The sequence below is a fragment of the Lampris incognitus genome, chromosome 9 (assembly GCF_029633865.1).
Source record: "Lampris incognitus isolate fLamInc1 chromosome 9, fLamInc1.hap2, whole genome shotgun sequence".
Taxonomy (NCBI): domain Eukaryota; kingdom Metazoa; phylum Chordata; class Actinopteri; order Lampriformes; family Lampridae; genus Lampris; species Lampris incognitus.
In genome coordinates this window covers 52,446,239-52,458,766 of record NC_079219.1, presented here as the reverse complement: position 1 = coordinate 52,458,766, position 12,528 = coordinate 52,446,239, and the positions used below count along the sequence as shown (strand labels likewise).

Genomic DNA, 12,528 nt, shown 5'->3' with positions numbered 1-12,528 from the left:
CTGTTATGATGGGAGGAACAGCCTTCACCCGAGCCGAAGCCGAGCTAACGGCTAACCGCACGCCTACCTGAGCTAGCGGCGGCTGAGTTTGGTACGACCGTTGCCAAGCAACGAGACGCCCCCCCTTCCCACCCCACCCCGCTGACCACAACAGCCGTCAATCAAGTCACGTTAAGTCCCGTTTCTCACAGTTACACGTCACGGTCCGGTCCGAGAGGCGGAAAACAAAGTCGAACCCTTTTTTCGCGGAGCGGGAAAATTAATATTAATGTCCGACAACGAAAGCGAGCCGTCTTTCCAGGAGGACGGCAGGGTGAAGTTTATCGGGGAGAAAGTCTGCCGGGCACTGCGACTGCAGCGCCAGACATGGGAGAGGAGCTGTGCGGGCGAGGAGGTACAGGCAGCTCTGAAGGAGTTTTTCCTCAAGATGAGGATTTTGTTCTTCACGCCATCATCAAGCGGGGGTCTCGTTGTTTCCAGAGAGGTATGGCTGCCGTTGAACTTGCCAACACAGGGGATCGTTTCGCAGCCCGGTTTTTTACTTTAGTGACCCTCTCTGTGTGGCTTGTGTGACAGTTGCAGGATAAATCACAGTAACTGTCGATTTAGCCTGATCTTACTTTCGTAGATGTAACCGGTTATTTTCTTGCCCGGTGCGGGATTCGATACGGGTGTACGGCACCACAAGGCGACATCGCTGACCCCTCGACTAAAGGGTCAGACCCGTTAGCTAGGGACTAAAGGGTCAGACCCGTTAGCTAGGGGCTAACGTGTCTTATTAGTAGTTTACATAGATATTGTTTAAACCTGCCATATGTGCTGTCATAACTGGTATTTCCTATGCAGGGCTCACCTGCTGCCCACTTCAAGGGAGTCTATGTCCTCAAGAAGAGAGCCGCTCCCCTCAGCTCTGAAAACTGCCACGGCCTCCTGCTTTTTGGCCTGATGTCTCCGTCACCTCTGCCCCAGCTGTCAAACACATTCGAACAGGTGATTTACATACCCCCGTCCAGCCACCCAATTAATATGACACTTTCTGTAAAAGAAAATAAAACACGTGGTTTAAATCATTCTTAATTGGGTGACTTACTGTAATTTTTGGCTTGCAATGCCTTGAAATGGAAAAAAATAAATGTGTTCTGTGTCTGCTCTTAAGGTGTATGTGCCACTGCTTTCAAACAAGAAAAACCACGAGCTGTGGCCAAATATCATGTCCGAGGACATTATTCGACATGTTGAGAACATGAGGACTAAGGCGTCTGTTGTTCAGGATCAGATTATTGGGAAAATTGTCCTTCCTCTTCCAACGGCAACAGTTCCAATGGAGACGTCTTACAGTGTCACCAAATTGTAAGGGAATTCTGGATGTGGGGAAGTTGTATTTTTTTCATTGCAGATAGACATGTAAGTCTGGTTCATGTACTTTATAAATGGCCCCTACATTTTTCAGGTACGATAGCTATGACAGGACAGTGGTGCACACCATCGAGTCGCTGGTCATCAGTTGGACAAGTCTCATTCAGAAGGTTTTGAAGGAGGACTCTGCAGAACTTCTGCTGAAGGGCTTTAACCCGGGGCCTGCTGTAGAACTGAACTTTTGGGCCACCAGGAGGAATAACATAGAAAACATCTATCAACAGGCACGTCTGTTCACTTCTTGATTGTCAACAATGTGCAATATGGTTTCATTTTTTTAATGTGTCTCGATATTGTTTTCAGTGCCTATAAGTTTTTGTTACACTCATCCACAGCTTGAGAGTCCCGCTGTGAAGAAGATGATGAGGATTTTAGAGATGGTGGAAAGCAGCTATTACCCCACAATCAAAGCTTTGATTGGGAATGTATTTGATGGTAAGATGCATTTGGTGTCTGTTACAAAGATAATTAGCATGTTAGAAATGTATGGAGTACAGTATGACGTCATCAACAACACTTGTCATTCAGTAGCAGGTTGTTTATCTTTGCAGTGGAAAGTTTTGCAGAATTCAAAGCTGCAATCTGTCACTTTCCTTTTATTTTATCTGTTTGAAATGTGATGATGATGTAGCGATTCTGTTGAGCAGACAGTCAATATACAGTGGTTTTATAATACATATATAATTTCATAATAATTTTAATGTACAGTACAACAGTGTGCTGATGTAGTTGGATGTAGGAGGCAGCAAGTAATTGACTTAATGCAACTATTTTTCTGGCACTAAAAACAAGGTGTAGCAGCCCATGATGCTTGGGTGCCATCAGCTCACCAGTTAATAGTCTGTACCCTAGAAAAAAATGGCACCCTCACACCAAAGCTAACACAGTCAATCTAATGTAAGTCAAACCTCATCAAACACTGTATCAATTGTCAATCTTTTTCCTGTTGGAGTTGATTCCAACATGTACGCGTTTGCTGTTAAGACCCAAAAAGTTAAACTGCGGTACACAGAGACTGGAGAGCGTCTTCAACCATGGTAAAGATGACTGGTAGTATTATGTAACCTGCCTCCATGGTCCAGATAGATAAGATAATGATTTATTAATGGAGCAAAGTTGTAAATTTCAGCTATATAAAGGTCAATGTAAAGATGTAACTTTTACTGTTTTTACCACAAGCCCTTCAAGAGGCCCGGGATATTGAGCTCTACCTTTGTCCGCTGCAAACACACCTGTCTCGACTGGAAAAGGAAGAATTTCCACAGGCTGAGCTGCTCTTCCCCACCCTCTTCCACCTGCTCTACCTCCTCTGGACCCACTGCCTGTCCTACAGAAGACCACCTCGCATTGTGGTGTTGCTACAAGAACTTTGCAATCTGCTTATTCAACAGGTCAGCCTTATCGAATAGCGAAGTAGGTGGTGGACTGAGTCAAGAGACTGTGAATTCTCTAGGAGCGTGAACCTTTGTTGGAAGGCATGTAGCGTGAAAAACAGAACAGCAAAAAGGGCACAATTATTCTTTACTTCAGCTAGATTTCAAACAAATGACCCACACGTCACTGGAATTCTAGTTGTTGAGCCAATTTCACTAATTCATCCATTTTCTGTTTACCTATCATTGCACAGATTTGAGAAGGCTGTGTCAAAACAAGATTTATTCAGCTGAAAAAAATGGAACAATGGCCCTTTTTTATAAACCGTGACCTGGAAAGTTTTTCACTTACTATATGCTGTAATCTAAACACGGTTCGCAAAACACTGTCAGTTCCTCAATATCTTTTGTAAAAGGATGTGGAAAATTTTACAGATTAACTGATTGTGGGACGACTGCCAGTGAGACCCTGTCTTAGCTGCAGCCTTGCTGACCCCCATATGAAACAGGAAAATAAAAACCTGGATGCTTTTCTGTCTTTTGGGGAAACAAAAGAGTTTACCATACTAAACATTTTATGTGCCTTTAGGCCACAGATTACCTCTCTGCAGCTCAGCTGCTCGGGGAAGACACAGAAGAAGGTCTACAGAGAATAAAGAAGGTGGTTCGAGTCTTGGAGTCTTTCAGGGAGGGTTACCAGAGCCAGAGGCAGAAGTTGTCCAGCACAGATGCATCATGGGATTTTCCTTCTGCCTTGGTGTTCACACGTTTCGACCAGTTCCTGAATCGTGTCGTGCAGATTGAGGTGAGGCCTGACATTGTCTAGATGATAAACTACAAGTTTTACTGGGTTGTGTTTTTATTGAAGCATGTTGTCTTCTTTTAGGACTTGTTTCAAATCATGCTGGACTTTCAAAGGCTGCAAAAACTGGAGTTTGGGGGATTCAGAGGAAAAATCTACAGCGAGCAGGCCGCTCAGATGTGTAGAGAGTTCCATGACCTCTGTCGGGTCATAAAGCACAGCCAATACAACCCGCTTGACGACAATTCTCAGGTGATAGTTGTCTAAAAATCTCTTTGTTGTTGACTCTACTGTGCCATATGTTCGGTCATATCTGCCAGTATTGACTCTAGTTTGATATTTCAAATATACTTTTATAGTAAAAGACAACCTTCTTTTAACTATGATTAGGAAGGACAAAGCAAGATGGTGGTTGTTGGTTTGGTTTGTTGCTGCAGAAATTCTGTTGGCCATGCTTCTGCAGCAACATAGAGTGCAGCCATATATCAAGCTTGATAACTGCTGAAATGAGGATTATTAGTCTCATTAGTATTCTTAGTATTAAAGACTCATCAACTTTGCTATACTAGTTAAAGTCTAGCAGCAATGGTCACCGGCAAATATATAGCAGGTATTTATGGATGACGTGTCCATTATGGCGGCACGGTGGTGAAATGGTTAGCGCGGTCACCTCAAAGTAAGAAGGTCCTGGGTTCGAGCCCCAGGGTAGTCCAACCTTGGGGGTCGTCCTGGGTCGTCCTCTGTGTGGAGTTTGCATGTTCTCCCTGTGACTGTGTGGGTTTCCTCCGGGTGCTCTGGTTTCCTCCCACAGTCCAAAGACATGTAGGTCAGGTGAATCGGCCATACTAAATTGTCCCTAGGTGTGTGTGTGTGTGTGTGTGTGTGTGTGTGTGTTGGGGGGGGGGGGCTGTGTGATGGCCTGGTGGCCTGTCGAGGGTGTCTCCCAGCCTGCCACCCAATGACTGCTAGGATAGGCTCCAGCATCCCCGTGACCCTGAGAGCAGGATAGGCGGTTCGGATAATGGATGGATGGATGTCCATTATATGTTGCCTACATCCAATAGGTTTCACATCAGACATAAAGTTCTTAAAGTGATGGTTGCTCGGGAAAGATTGTCAAGGATTTTTAAGGATGAATCCGAAATTACATTCACATTCTGTATTTTACACTGCAACCTCCATCATTAAATAATGGCAAATTGCTGTCTCTGTGTTCAGGATTTTGAAAAAGACTACAAGGATTTCAAAATGAAGATTTTTGACTTTGAATGCCATCTGGCCACGATCCTCTGCTTGGCCTTTAAGGATTGTTCGGGGCTGGAATCAGCATTTAAAGTAAGAATCAGAAGTAGAATTATTGTTATATTTGCCAAACACTTTTTCACATGCAGGGAATTTGACTTTATGTCTTGCACATTAGTACAAGTAGCGCACAGTTAAAAGGGCAATACAATTATGTGGACACAGAAAATGGCAGATAACAGAGGATCTCAGAAAACAGTGACCGAGATGCTTACTAAGAGACCCTCGTCATCTTAACTGACAGTTGTTTTTTGGATCCTTAAGCTGTTGGTTATGTTTGGACCCTTCCTGGAGAGGAGACAAATCAGGCAGATTTTCAGTCCTAACCTTCTGGTCCTTCAGCACCGTTTCAGAGAAGAACTGGAGAGATGCAATCACCTGTATAAATTGCATCTCAGTCAGGTACTATGTGAAAAATTACATTCATACACTACGAATATCGACTATCAGTTTTTTAAAGAAAAAATACATTGTCATTACTTTCAATCAACGCTTTTTCATAGATAGAGACCGGCCTGGTTAAGAACATGCCTCACACATCTGGAGCATTGAAGTGGACAAAAATGCTTCGGGAACGAATTCAGACGCAGTGGGAACATTTGAGAATTCTGTTTGACACGTCAGTACCAATGCATGACTCATCTAATCCGTATTGATATCACCTTATTTGCACTCATTGCCTATATAATCATTTATACTGTATATTCACTCATTTTGACTGTATTGATAAAGTCCAGTATGTTAGCCAAGCATACCGTCTTTAGGCCAAGTGTGAACAGAGGTGGTCTGTACTCTTGTCTAAGTAAAGAGAAAATAGAGAGGACTGAGTATCCAGTGAATGATTAGGTACATTACAATATTAGCAACAGATCAAAAACATCGATAGATAGATAGATAGATAGATAGATAGATAGATAGATAGATAGATAGATAGATAGATAGATAGATAGATAGATAGATAGATACATACATACATACATACATACATACATACATACATACATACATACATACATACATAAAGGCCACAACCAAGCAGTAAGAAAAGCCATCCAGTAACTGGAGGGTTGTAGGTTTGAATCCTAGGACTGGCCGGGTCATGCCAGTCTGGCCTGGGCAGGCAAGTGGAGGATCCAATATGCTGGTGTTTTGCTTTTGGGCAAGGGACTTAAGGCACTTCAACCAGGCTGCACTGTTCTGCAGCAAAATTGATACGTTTCCATTGAAACAAAAAAAGGGCCTTAAATTATAACTTAACTTTTCTAGGTAAATAGATAAATTGAGCAATCAGTGGTTGACGTGCTCAAGAATATGAACTTTTCTGTTACTGTTCCACTTTGCAGGTACATGGAAGGTGCAGAGATGGTGCAGGAGTACCCGGTGTATGTGGAGATGTTGACTCTGTTGGACCAGTACGAGGGCAGCGTTTATTCTGACTGGTGTAATGGGCTGGACCACGTCTGCCAACTAAACCTGAACCAGCCTGTAATCTCAAGAGACACTTCCTCTGGTCTGATCTCTGTCAACTTCAGTGCAAAGGTGATTGGCGTATCAACTGTGAACTATCTGGCGTAGAGCATTTCAATACCACTGCACCTTGACACTTATTGAGAGCATCACTGGTTCTTATGTTGAGTATGAGCAAAACATATATATAATCCATGACATAACACAAGGTTGTGTAATGTCGCTTGTGTTTCATGTCATCAGACTACAGAGTCAGATACCTCTTATGGATAAATGAACAGATTCTTATTCTGATTCCGATTACATCACTGGTTTCTCTTTTCTCCACAGCTGATCGAAGTCTTAAGAGATGTCAAGTACATTCAGACCCTGAGTCACATCAGCATCCCCCCAGCTGCCACCACTGTGATTCAAAGGAAAGACATGTTCTTAAAGGTTGAAAACTGACATGACTCGTGAAATTCACCAAACTTACTTTGTTTCAACCCATCACTTTGTCAAACAATAAGCAATAGCTCTCGGGTATCGTTTTCATACCCAGATCTCTGCTCTTGTATTTTCTAGTATGTGAGCACTCTGCAGGTTCTGGTGCAATGCTACAACAAGGTGAAGCAGACGGTGATAGAGGTGGAAATTCCTCTCATCAGAGCCGAGCTAGCAGCCATAGATCTGCAGCTGAAGAGGGCAGAAATGAACCTGACGTGGCAGGACCAGGACTGCTGGGATTTCATCAGAACCACCAAAGACCTCATCCACAACCTGGGGTGCCGGGTCCAGAGGACCAAGGACAACTGTGAAGCTGTTCAGTTGCTGATAAAAGGATGGGGCAAACAGGCCATGTTTTGCAGGAAGGACAACAAGAGAGGTGCACTCCTACTTCTGGAAGACAGGGGTGACCGTGTCAACAAGAAGAATAGCTCCATGAAGAGAGATGGGGATTGTATTCACAAGCTGGTGCAGGTGTATGGATATTATTTAATGTGTATACAACAATGTCACTCTTTTAACTGAGAGAATTTCAATACATACATTTTTTAGGTATCTATGAGTAATTTTGCCAAAAAGTTTTCTCTGATATTATAAAAAAAAACACCCACTTGATATATTATTATAACACTGTTATCAAGAAGGACATACAAAATGTGATGATTTCAGAAGTATTTTTGTGAGTATTTTGTCATATTTAATCTCGTGCTTGCTGCTCCCACCAGGAGAACATGGCCCTTTTCCACGCCGACTCTGCTTCAGAGGCATGGCGGTCTTATCAGGAGTATATGGATGACATGGTGGTGGAGGGACTCTTCAGCTCAGTCAGCAGCTCACTGGCGTTTTTTGTGGAGAACATGGAACCATGGCCAGGCCAGGCTCCCCTGTTTGAGGCTCAGTTACTTCTGAGCGACTCGGCGATGATGTTTGAACCCTCTATGGATCGAGATGCAGCAGACGGGTTTTATGAGCTGGTTGAGGGCCTGGTGGCAGACATGTTCAAAATATCAACCAACGTGAATAGGCTGGCTGCTCACCTGAACATGGAGAGCTATCAGGTATTTCACTGTTGCATTGATTTAGATATTACAACAGATTAACCTGCATGGTGTTCGTATTTTGAAGAGCTATTTCAATGACTTTACTCTCTACGACTACTACTACTACTTTCGGCTGCTCCCATTAGGGGTCGCCACAGCGGATCATCTGTTTCCATCTCTTCCTGTCCTCTGCATCTTCCTCTGTCACACCAGCCACCTGCATGTCCTCCCTCACCATATCCATAAACCTCCTCTTTGGCCTTCCTCTTTTCCTCTTCCCTGGCAGCTCCATATTCAGCATCCTTTTCCCAATATACCCAGCATCTCTCCTCCACACATGTCCAAACCACCTCAATCTCACCTCTCTTGTTTTGTCTCCAACCTGTCCAACTTGAGCTGTCCCTCGGATATACTCGTTCCTAATCCTGTCCTTCTTCGTCACTCCCAATGAAAATCTTAGCATCTTCAACTCTGCCACCTCCAGCTCCGCCTCCTGTCTTTTCATCAGTGCCACTGTCTCCAAACTATACAACATAGTTGGTCTCATAACCATCTTGTAAACCTTCCCTTTAACTCTTGCTGGTACCCTTCTAGTACCCTGGTACCCTTCTTTCAATGACTTTACTCTATTTAAATCAAAAGTTGCGCCATCTGGGTAGCATAGCGGTCTATTCCGTTGCCTACCAACATGGGGATCGCCGGTTCGAATCCCCGTGTTGCTTTCGGTTTGGTCAGGCGTCCCTACAGACACAGTTGGCCGTGTCTGTGGGTGGGAGGCCGGATGTGGGTATGTGTCCTGGTTGCTGCACTAGCCCCTCCTCTGGTTGGTTGGGGCGCCTGTCCAGGGGGGAGGAGGAACTTGGGGGAATAGCGTAGTCCTCCCACGCGCTACGTCCCCCTGGCGAAACTCCTCACTGTCAGGTGACTCCACATGTATCGGAGGAGGCATGTGGTAGTCTGCAGCCGGGGGCAACCAGGACGGCTCGGAAAAATAGGGTAATTGGCAAAGTACAATTGGGGAGAAAAAGGGGGAAAATTACACCAAAAAAAAAAAAACTTAAAGAAAATGTATTTTCATTTCTCTCACTGACGTGTTATGTGACTTCATCCCACTGCATTCTACCACAATATTGTCATGAAAATACATTTTGGGATTGTGTTAACATCAAATCTTGGCTATCCACAATTTTGGTTTTTGAATTATTGCATGTTAAGTTGTGCCTGTCCTAACTGAACTAACCGTTCTTCATAACTTTCTTAAATTCATCATATTGCCCTGAGTAGCCAACTTCCCAAATCTAATATTCTCAGCAGGGGCAAGAATTTTATGGTTAAAATGCAAATATCATTTGACCCGCATCTGTTTTCCGTAGTTGTGATGTAATATGTGTTATGATATAATTGTTACAGGATGTGATGGATGACATGCTGGACCTGATGGACCTGCGGCAGGAGATTATGGCACGAGTGGAGAATGTCCTGAAGAAAGTTCTAGATTACCAGAGAACATTTGACTGCTACAGCCACCTGTGGCTAGATGACAGGACTGAGTTTCTCAGATACTTCCTTCTGTATGGACACATGCTACCTGAAGAGGACAGAGAGACCGACGGAGAGAGCACATTCCCCAAGAACCCACCCACAATCAGTCAGTTCAAAGAACAGGTAAAAAAAAAGATTCTCTCTTTTATTTAATTTATATATTTGATCAAAGAACTGCAGTTACATGAACATTATTGTGCCAGAGCACATCCTATCCAATGATGTGCAGTTTAACAGTGAAAACACCGTTTGGCAAAAACTACATAGCTTGTCAGGCTGTGGGAAGTTTCACAGTCGGACATAAATAACATGGCAATCTCTATAATCACAAATACACAAACAAAAAGGCCTTTAATGAATACAATGTGCATTTACATAGGTGCTTAAATAAATATGTCAGTGACAACCATCTGGAATGAAAGTTCAATTTAAGCAAGAAATTAACCCCATACAAGTAAATCCTGTCTCCATTCTCAGAGCGACCCTTTCATGATTATCCATTTCATTCATCAGTTTAGTCCACTTTTTAGAAGTAGTGCAAGTGTGGAATTTCTAAGTCAGGAGTCACATCTTATCCCTTCCAGCATTGTCTGTGTTCTAATTTTACAGTTGGATAACTGTGAGGACCTGTATGCTAAAATAACCAAGCTAGAAGACTTCCGAGTTTTTGATGGATGGTTCAGACTGGACATCAAGTCCTTCAAAATGAGTCTTCTCAACATCATTAAGAAGTGGAGTTGGCTGTTCAAGGAGCATCTCATGGCACATGTCACAGACAGGTTCAACTCCTTTCTCTGTTGCGTTTCTTCATTTACAGTATGTACATGACATGTACCCCTTTCAGGGTCATGTACGTGCTCTGTCCAGAGTACTTTTTGCTACACATTTAAATTTTCCCACAATGATGAATCGAGCTTGTCCTGTGTTGTCATGTGTTGTTTCTCATCTCATCTCATCTCATCTCATCTCATCTCATCTCATCTCATCTCATCTCATCTCATATTAAAGTCTCGATGACCTGAAGGAGTTTTTACAAGTCACAGCTGAGGGGCTTGGCCAGCCCGTGTCAGAGGGAGACCACCGTGGCTTGGTGAAGGTTATGAGTCACCTGCTGGCAGTCAGGGACAGACAGACAGCCATAGACAACATGTTTGAACCTCTGAAGGACACCATCGCCCTGCTGGAGAGATATGGAGAGACCATACCAGATCAGGTCTACTCTCAGCTGGAGGTAAGTGTAGATGGGAGCAGGTTAATACTGTTATTTTTCCCATAAGGCAGTTTCATAATAATAATGATAATGCTGGACGTCCGGGTAGCGTAGCGGTCTATTCCGTTGCCTACCAACACGGGGATCACTGGTTCTAATCCCCATGTTGCCTCCGGCTTGGTCGGGCATCCCTACAGACACAAGGGGCTGTGTCTGCGGGTGGGAAGCCAGATGTGGGTATGTGTCCTGGTCACTGCACTAGCGCCTCTCTGGTCGGTCAGGGCGCCTGTTCAGGGAGAGGGAACTGGGGGGATTAGCGTGATCCTCCAACGCGCTACGTCCCCCTGGTGAAACACCTCACTGCCAGGTGAAAAGAAGCGGCTGGTGACTCCACATGTGTCGGAGGAGGCATGTGGCAGTCTGCAGCCCTCCCCGGATCGGCAGAGGGGGTGGAGCAGCGACTAGGACGGCTGGGAAGAGTGGGGTAATTGGCCTGATACAATTGGGGAGAAAAAAGCGAAAAAAAAATGCTAATACTAACAGATCCAGATTTTGTTAAGTCAGGAGAACTCATATTTTGGGGAAAAAATTACATTTTATTGAATTAGAATTGCAAGATGAATTTTTAGCTATGCATTGAATGAATCTGGTTGCATGTACTGACAGTAACTAGAGTGCACCATATACAACACCAGATCTAAACCTGATCCAGATCTAAACAGATAGCATCCACAGAAGCAGAGCCAGGTCAGCTGTCATCAGTTTCCTGACTAAACCTGCTATTCTTTTTTTTCCATTAGATTTAAAATGTCCCCACAAACAATTGCTTTTCTTTGTGATGTGGTTGTTGTGCCTTTAAAGTGAAAGACAAACTCTTTCTTAAGGAACTGCCGGAAAAATGGAGTTGTACGCAGAAGCTGGTCTTGCTGATCAGGCACGAGGTGGCGCCCATGCAAAATGCAGAAGTCATGGTGTTACGTCGACAATGTATGGCATTTGAGGTAACTAGTCACCTCTGCTTCTTCATCCCCTCCACACAAAAAAAAAACATTCTGCAGATTTAACATTTGCATACGCTCATAAAGTTACCCAATTACAAAGTTATTCACCAGTTCATCTCTCTAGGAAATGTTCTGTCTGTATTCCCATAGGTGAAACAAAGCAAATTCAGGGGGAGGTTCAGATCGGAGGCGCCCTTCAGTCACAACGCTGTGCACCCCTACATCAGTCTGGAGAAAGTAGGGCTTGAATCTGCCACATTTTCATTGATTATAGGTTTAAGGTCTTAACACTGGATGACACACTGTGCATAAAACCATTTTTGTGTCCTGTTTGCCAGTTTGAAAAAGAGATCAGAAAACTAGAGGAAGAGATACTTGAACTACAGGAGTCCACAAATCTGTTTGAGGTTTCTATCCCTGATTACCGAGAGATCAAACTCTGCCGACGAGAGATTGTCATCCTCAAAGAACTCTGGGACATTGTCGTATTTGTCCAAGTAAGCAGCTTATCATCTACATACTTAAAACCACTTTTATCACTGCATCAATAATTTTGCTTTTCTCAAGGAAATGTTCAAATAATGATGATCACCTTCTCCACACTTACTTGCCTATCCAATCGGAGGCTTTTATAGATTCCTTAAATGTAAACGTTAATCCACAGCCTCTAAATATCCTCAACAACCACCGTCAGCCCATTCGCCTTTGCCGCTTGTCTTTATCTGTGCAGAGCAGCATGGAGGACTGGACGAAGACCAAATGGAGGCAGATAAACGTGGACCAGATGGATGCGGTATTGAGGGGCTTCGCTAAGGTGAGGTCACAAATGGTCCTCATCACACCACCACGTCTCTCCTGCTGCCTCACTCTCATGCACTGCTGCCACTGG

The 12,528-nt window shown here is 43.8% G+C and overlaps 1 protein-coding gene across 1 annotated transcript in view; it reads left to right on the top strand.

The window, feature by feature from the left end:
* Positions 1 to 268: 268 nt before the first annotated feature.
* The window catches only part of LOC130118574 (dynein axonemal heavy chain 11), an 87,945-nt gene continuing 75,685 nt past the window's right edge, over positions 269 to 12,528 (top strand). Inside the window, exons 1-22 of the mRNA XM_056287015.1 lie at positions 269 to 484; positions 847 to 990; positions 1,157 to 1,350; positions 1,451 to 1,640; positions 1,752 to 1,851; positions 2,596 to 2,807; positions 3,379 to 3,594; positions 3,676 to 3,843; positions 4,810 to 4,926; positions 5,158 to 5,295; positions 5,397 to 5,512; positions 6,237 to 6,432; positions 6,691 to 6,795; positions 6,925 to 7,320; positions 7,572 to 7,904; positions 9,297 to 9,551; positions 10,038 to 10,207; positions 10,437 to 10,659; positions 11,523 to 11,639; positions 11,790 to 11,876; positions 11,978 to 12,136; positions 12,370 to 12,453. Coding sequence (XP_056142990.1) covers positions 269 to 484; positions 847 to 990; positions 1,157 to 1,350; positions 1,451 to 1,640; positions 1,752 to 1,851; positions 2,596 to 2,807; positions 3,379 to 3,594; positions 3,676 to 3,843; positions 4,810 to 4,926; positions 5,158 to 5,295; positions 5,397 to 5,512; positions 6,237 to 6,432; positions 6,691 to 6,795; positions 6,925 to 7,320; positions 7,572 to 7,904; positions 9,297 to 9,551; positions 10,038 to 10,207; positions 10,437 to 10,659; positions 11,523 to 11,639; positions 11,790 to 11,876; positions 11,978 to 12,136; positions 12,370 to 12,453 — 3,936 coding nt within the window. The remainder of the gene's footprint in view (positions 485 to 846; positions 991 to 1,156; positions 1,351 to 1,450; positions 1,641 to 1,751; positions 1,852 to 2,595; positions 2,808 to 3,378; positions 3,595 to 3,675; positions 3,844 to 4,809; positions 4,927 to 5,157; positions 5,296 to 5,396; positions 5,513 to 6,236; positions 6,433 to 6,690; positions 6,796 to 6,924; positions 7,321 to 7,571; positions 7,905 to 9,296; positions 9,552 to 10,037; positions 10,208 to 10,436; positions 10,660 to 11,522; positions 11,640 to 11,789; positions 11,877 to 11,977; positions 12,137 to 12,369; positions 12,454 to 12,528) is intronic.